This window comes from Lipotes vexillifer, unplaced genomic scaffold, assembly GCF_000442215.2.
Source record: "Lipotes vexillifer unplaced genomic scaffold, Lipotes_vexillifer_v1.1 scaffold573, whole genome shotgun sequence".
Classification (NCBI taxonomy): domain Eukaryota; kingdom Metazoa; phylum Chordata; class Mammalia; order Artiodactyla; family Lipotidae; genus Lipotes; species Lipotes vexillifer.
Window position 1 is genome coordinate 1044582 of NW_006796432.1, and position 7451 is coordinate 1052032.

At 45.7% G+C, this 7451-nt stretch overlaps 1 protein-coding gene across 1 annotated transcript in view; it reads left to right on the forward strand.

Moving 5' to 3' along the window:
• Positions 1 to 7451, forward strand: part of TPCN1 (two pore segment channel 1) — a 64357-nt gene that overhangs the window by 530 nt on the left and 56376 nt on the right. Inside the window, exon 2 of the mRNA XM_007468573.1 lies at positions 2137 to 2373. Coding sequence (XP_007468635.1) covers positions 2262 to 2373 — 112 coding nt within the window. The 5' untranslated portion in view covers positions 2137 to 2261. The remainder of the gene's footprint in view (positions 1 to 2136; positions 2374 to 7451) is intronic.

Below are 7451 nucleotides of genomic sequence, written 5' to 3' on the forward strand. Positions count from 1 at the left end.
TTTCCCTAGGACCTGTCCCTAGGGGTGACCCTTCCCTTCTGGTTCCTCAACAGAGGGAGAAGCACTGTGACCCTGGGCAAGTCCCTTCTCTCCTCTGGGCCTCACTTTTCCCTCTCTGTAAAATAATGGGTTTGAATTCAGATGAGGGGACCGTCTGGGCAGAGATGAAGGGTAATGGTTAAGTGGGGAGGGTCCCTGAATTCAGACTGCCTGGGTTGAAATTTGGACTCTATCACTTCCTTGCTGTTTATTTACAAGAAGCAGGTTAAGTTAACCCTGCTAAGCCTCAGTTTCCTCATCTGTGAAGTGGGGACATTAGCTAAGTAAGATTTCCTAACAGCAGTACTATTCACATTTTGAGCCACATATTTCTATGTTGTGGTGGGTCTCACCTGTGTATGGTAGGATGTTTCCAGGCATCCCTGGCCTCTACCTACTATTACCTCCTACTTGTGATAATCAGAAATGTCTCCATACATTGCTAATGTGTGTGTGTGGCAGGGGAATCACCCCGGCTGAGAGCCACAGAAATAATGCATGCATTACAAGCAACCAGTCATATATTATACAGTTAAAGTAAAAACCAGTAGCTATTTTGATAACAATGATACAATTTAAAAAGCTCTTCTTGATGAGTTGAGAAAGTTAATAGACTCTCCAGCCTTCAAAATAAATACGGGAGAGAATGACAAGATGTTAATAATTGTCAAAGCTGAGTGATCAACACAAGGAAGCTCATTTATATATTCTCTCTACGTTTGAGTGTGTTTGAAAATAGCTGTGATAAAAAGTTAAGCCAAAAAGAAAAAGAATAAAATATATAATGCTTAAGACAGCCAAATCATAACATCTCATTTGGAATTTCCTTTTCTGTCTTCCCACTACTGAGATTTAAAAGTGAAATTAATCCCCAGATCTGGAGGAAACTTAAAAAAAAAAATCTCACAGGAAGTTTACTTTGCAGACAGCTACAGGCTTAGCAGCAAAGAATGGTGCTCACTTTTACTGCCTAATTTTAAGAAGATATTGACGCACAGGGGCCTGCCCTGGATTGTCCTGCTGATTCGTGAAGGAAGTAGATTGATGGGTTGCCATTCAGTGGGTTAGTTTGGAGGCAAACTTGATCGAGACCAGAATACAGCAGTTTGAGGAAGGAACCTGCTGCTGTTTTTAAGTTCAAAGGTCTGCTGTTAGATCTGCTGAGTGTTTGCTTTTCTTTTGGTCCTCCTCAGCGGAAATGGGAATGTTTATAAATAGAAACTGTAACAGGCTAGTTCTGACCATTTTGAATTGGGAGTTCAGAACGAGCATTTTTGCTGTGTGACTCCCGACATCACTTAAAAAAATATTCTAGTCTCTTCCCCTTCCTCCCCAAATACCTAAATCTAGGAGGATAATAAGAGTGATATAGGCAAATCTAGATGACCTGGCACACTAACTCTTTATAGGTCATTGGAGCTAAGTGCTGCCTAAATACCAGGGCTGGGACATGGAGGAATTGTAGTATGCTGGCGGGGAGCACAGGTCTGGAGTCAGATTGTGTAGTTCAAAGCTTGGCTTTCCAGCTGTGGGTTCTTGGACAAGTAAATTACTTAACTTCTCTAAGTTAAGCCTTAAGTCCCCCCTCTCTGTAATGGGGGATAATAATCCTACTTATCTATTACGAAGTTTCAATCAGCTTTACTTAAAAATTGCTAGAAGAGCCCCAACATATAGTAAGCGCTGAGTATTAACTACTATTATTTGAATGGTTGTATATGTATATATATTTTTTAAGTCTTTAAAACCTCTGAAATTCACACACAAACAAGGGTTAAGAAGGGTAGAGGGGGAACATATTAGCCATATCCCAATCTCCAAACATAATTACCCTTAACTTTTCAGTATTTAATCTTGCACAGAATTTTAGTGCTATTATATTGCAATACTCTTCTTTATTGAAATATAATTCACATTACTATAAGATCCATCATCTTACATCTTAAAAGGTACCATTTTGGGGTTTTTAGTATATTTGTAAGGTTATGTACCCATCACCACTATCTAATTCCAGAACATTTTCATCAGTAGTGGTTGTATTTTGATAATTGTCCTTTTTTTTTTTTTTTTTTTTTTTTTTAACCCCCCAAACCCCAGAAGATGCCACTGATGGAGGAGTTTCTAAGAAGCACCTCTGGGCCAGTGGCTTTGAACTGGAGCTCAAAGCAGAGACTACTTAAAGCTCTGGACATCACATCCTGAGGGCTGTAGGAGAGGAGAACATGGCCGTGAGTTTAGATGACGACGTTCCCCTCATCCTGACCTTGGATGAGGGTGGCAGCACCCTACTGGCTCCCTCCAATGGCCTGGGCCAAGAGGATCTGCCCAGCAGAAGTAAGATGGTAGGGTGGGCTGGGGGAGGGGTGCAGCTTTTCTGCTTCAGGGGGCGAGTTGTGGGCTTGGTGCTCTGTTGGTAGATGCATGTACCTGAATGCCTGACCCCACGTTTGACTCCCAAGTTCTGACACAGAAACTACTGGGAGACTAATCCTGTGGGGTCCTAATCCTGCACCCTCAATTTTGGGGTGCTTTCCGGGACTAGCCTGCCCTGCTTCCCTCAGCGCCTCCCCTCTCTTGCGCCTGTGGTACCCTGGTTTTGTTCATGGATGCTTGGTGGGGACCTCAGGCAAACCTGCTCCTTGGCTAGCTTCCCTGCCCCATTCCTTGTTAAAAAAAGAAACAGATTTCAGCACTGGTCTCTGTCTGCCTGATCTTTGGCAGGAGAGTGGAGTTGACTGCTTCTCCCCACTGGCATTCAGTCCCTGTACTGCCCAGGACAGGGTGGAAGGGGGCAAGCATTTGTCGTGATCCATTGATTTGAGGGTTTGGGGTTTTGCTTTGTCTTCCTCTAAACCAAAGCCCAGCAGCACAAAGTGAACCCGCGAGAGGTTGTGAGCTTTAAATTTTTTAGGTTTTAAGTGTGTTTCTGGCAGAACGAGAGGCCTTAAAAACCTTTCTTGTCCCGAAGCCATTTGCTTCGTTTGCTCAGACCTTGGGTCCAAGAGAGGCTTAAAATAACTTGCCTTTTATGGAGGGTCCTAAGTTGTCAGGGGCTAGTGCTTTAGGGTCTCCTTAGCAGATGGAAATTCTACCCACAAGCCATACTGTTGAGCCAGGGGTATTGCTTGGGTCCAGGGAAAGATAAGCCTGGCTCTCCCATCTCCTTTGTCCAGAGAGAACACAGTTGGCTTGCAGGGAGCTTAACAGCCTCCCCTTGGAAGTGGTGAAGGACAGCATTGTTCCCGTGGATGGGAGTGCAATGGGAGGCCTGGCTCCCTCTAAACTGGCCTCTCTTTGCTTTAGCGTGTTCACCCATCCAGAGTGGCAGAGCTGGGCGATCGAGGAAGATTAGAAAATAGACCAGATTTTTCCCTAAGTGCCGTTCAGGACCAAGAAATCAGTGGCTGTGATTTCAGGCCCACTTCTTAAATACCCTAGAGTTGGCAAGCTAAGTGTCAGGCTCTTCCTTTTTTTTTTTTAACATCCTTATTGGAGTATAATTGCTTTACAATGGTGTGTTAGTTTCTGCTTTATAACAAAGTGAATCAGTTATACATATACATATGTTCCCATATCTCTTCCCTCTTGCGTCTCCCTCCCTCCCACCCTCCTTATCCCACCCCTCTAGGTGGTCACAAAGCACCGAGCTGATCTCCCTGTGCTATGTGGCTGCTTCCCACTAGCTATCTATTTTACATTTGGTAGTGTATATATGTCCATGCCACTCTCCCACTTTGTCACAGCTTACCCTTCCCCCTCCCCTCAGGCTCTTTCTTACCTGTTATCCTAACTAAGATCCTTTTTGCAAGGTAGACAATATTATCCCTATTTTACGAGAAGAAAACGGTGAGTCAGAGAGGTTAAGGAACTTGCCTTATGTCACACAGCCAAGCAGGTGGTTGAGCAGAGATTTGAACGGAGGAGTGACCCCAAAGTTCCTTCCCCTCCTCTTCTTCCCTTTTTCCTCCTCCTCCCCTCCTCCCTCTCCTTTTCCTCCTTCACAAGCCCTTAATGAGTGTGAATGCTGGTCCTTAGCATTTACATATATTATTTCATCATATAACCTTAAGGTGGAGTTATTGTTATTACCCATATTTACTGGGGAAGCAAAGCCTCAGAGAGGTTAAGTAACTTGTCCAAGGTCACACAGCTAGCAAGCAGCAGTGTCTCTCTGATCTTCCCTCTAACACCACCATGTAAGGTGCTTTGGGGAAAGGGATGTAAATGAATGTGACATTGTCTCAGCTTCAGAGTAGGATACCCTCTAGTGAGGGGAGCGGTTAAATCCATCGCCAATGAGGGAATGGACTGGAGGTTGATATGCACAGGGTATGGATCATTCTGGAAATAGCCAGGCTCAAGGTTCTAAATTGCACTCCTGATCATTGTCATGGGTGCCACTTTTAAGTCCTCCCACAGTATCAGAGTTGATGACAGGCTGTCCAGCTCTCCTGAAGGATCAAAGTGGGAAGAGCAGCCTAGTTCTGCGTCAAGATCAGGTTTTGAAATGATGACGGCGCTTGATGATTGGGAAATAGGCCAAGTAGACAATAAAACTAACCTTGGATAGCCTGCTAGTAAGGCCATTCATTTCTTGGCGAAGTCGGTGGCTCATTTTTACTTCGTTTAAGAAAAACAAAATAAACAACTGATGGGGTCCAGGGAAACTGTGCTTTCTGCGAAGTGCACTAGTGCCTCAGTTTCCTATCTCATCCTCTTCCTGTGATATTTGCTAAAATCTCTAAGAACTAATGGCTATAACCCTCCAAGCCTGGCTAGGAAAAACAGTAGTGCCTCTTAGAGGAAAGGAGAGATTTCAGAGGCGGCCTGCCTGCTCCATCTCCTCCGTATGGGCCTTTCTTATTTCTTGCTTGGATTTTGGCATTGACTTTCTTCTCAAGGTCCCCCATGCCCGCTTCTCTGAGCAGTCCGTCTAAAACACAAATCTGACCTGGCATGGGCATACCTTGTTTTACTGCATTTCACAGATACTGCGTTTTTTACTATCGAAGGTTTGTGGCAACCCTGCATCAAACAAGTCTCTCAGCACCCGTTTTCCCAACAGCATTTGCTCACTTCCTGTCTCGGTGTCACATTTTGGTAATTCTTGCAATATTTCAAACCGTCTACTAGCAAAAAGATTACGATTCACTGAAGGCTCAGACGATGGTTAGCATTTTTTTTTTTAATAAATTTATTTATTTTATTTATTTACTTTTGGCTGTGTTGGGTCTTCGTTGGTGCACGTGGGCTTTCTCTAGTTGCGGCGAGCGGGGGCTACTCTTCATTGCGGTGTGTGGGCTTCTCATTGCGGTGGCTTCTCTTGTTGCGGAGCACGGGCTCTAGGCGTGCGCGGGCTTCAGTAGTTGTGGCACGTGGGCTTCAGTAGTTGTGGCTCGCGGGCTCTAGAGCACAGGCTCAGTAGTTGTGGCGCACGGGCTTAGTTGCTCCGTGGCATGTGGGATCTTGCCAGACCAGGGCCCGAACCCATGTCCCCTGCATTGGCAGGCAGATTCTTAACCACTACGCCACCAGGGAAGTCCCATGGTTAGCATTTTTTAGCAACAGAGTATTTTTTCATTAAGGTGTGTGCATTGTTTTTTAGCATAATGCTATTGAACAATTAATAGGCTACAGTATAGTGTAGACATAACTTTTATATGCACTGGGAAACCAAAAACTTCATGTGACTCACTTTATTGCGATATTCATTTGATCGCAGTGGTCTGGAGCTGAACCCACAATATCTCTGAGGTCTGCCTGTAATTTCCCCAGCTTGCTGCCCCCAGTACTTTCCTGTCCCTTACAGGATGGCAGCCAAGCTCCTTAGCCAGCATATGTGTGTTCTAGTGCCTTCTTGCCTGACCAGTCCCATTTCCTGCTTTAACCCACAATTCTAGTTCTCGGAATCCCCGGTATATTCTTAAACCTCTCCGCCTTGCTGGTAACTGTCTGGCATGCTTTCCCCAGGCTCTTGTTTACTCATGAGGTTCAGTTCTGTCTTGACAATCCTGCTGATAATCCCATCTCTTTGAAGCCTTCACTGGACCTCCTATTCCCGATGGGGCTAATTACTCACCCTTTTCTGCTTTGGTATCTGGTCTAGGCTTCCATTATTACGGCTACTTACTGTGCGGAAATGACTTGTTTAACTATCTGATCACCTCCAAGGCCCCAAGTGTTCATTCATCTGTGCATCACCTAGCTTGATGCCTACTGTATGCAGGCACTCAACAAGTCATGGTCCAAATAAACCTAGTTGGGTCTCTGAGGCCTTTTAGCTCATGGGAGGGGCTGTCTGAGGGCCCAGTCAGAGGTGGGCAGCAGCCCCTCCTGCCTCTGTTCACCAGTGGTTGGAGTCTCATCACTCCCAGCACAGCTGATTGTCCTGGGGGCTGCCATCATTGCCCCCCGGTCTGTGGCTGATAGAAACCCTTGAGGTGTTAAGGCGTTGGCAGTATGCAGACAGAAGGGAAGAGAAAACAAGTTTTATAATAACAAAATCCTTGAAAAATAGCATTTCTCTAAAGAAAACTAAATGCACCGTACTTAATAATAGTCTTTAAAAAGTAAGAAAGTTGGGCTTCCCTGGTGGCGCAGTGGTTGAGAGTCCACCTGCCGATGCAGGGGACACGGGTTCGTGCCCCGTTCTGGGAAGATCCCGCATGCCGCGGAGCGGCTGGGCCCGTGAGCCATGGCCGCTGAGCCTGCGCGTCCGGAGCCTGTGCTCTGCGAAGGGAGAGGCCACAACAGTGAGAGGCCCGCATACTAAAAAGAAAAAAAAAAAAAGTAAGAAAGTTTCTGTTATCATTTTTATAAATAAAACATACAAGTTCCAATTTAAAAAAAACGAAAAAAGAATGTAGACAGAGGCCTTCAGCAGAATTGGCAGCTATGTGGGCACAACTGCCAGTGAGAACTAAGCCAGCTCTCTGAGGGTGTGTACCTTGATTGAGCCTGGGCCTCCGCCCTGACCCAGCAGCTGTCACTGGTGCCTTCCTCTGGCTATGTACCACACGCTCCCTGTCTTAGTGTGCTCAGGCTGCCATGACAAAATACCACAGAAGGCGGGGGGCGGGGGGTACTTCAGCAATGGAAATGTATTGTCTCACAGTTCTGGAGGCTGGAAGTCCAAGATCAGGGTGTCGGCAGGGTTGGTTTGTCTGAGGCCTCTCTCCTTGACTCTTGGACAGTTGCCTTCTCACTGTGTCCTCAGCTTGTGTGTCTGTGTCCTAATCTCTTCTTATAAGGATACCAGTCCTATTGGATTAAGGCTCACCCATATGACCTCATTTTACCTTAATTACCTCCTTAAAGGCTCTGTCTCTGAATACAGTCACATTCTGAGGCCCTGGGGGTTGGGACTTCAACATAGAAGTTTTAGCGGGGGGGGGGGGGGGGGACAATTAACC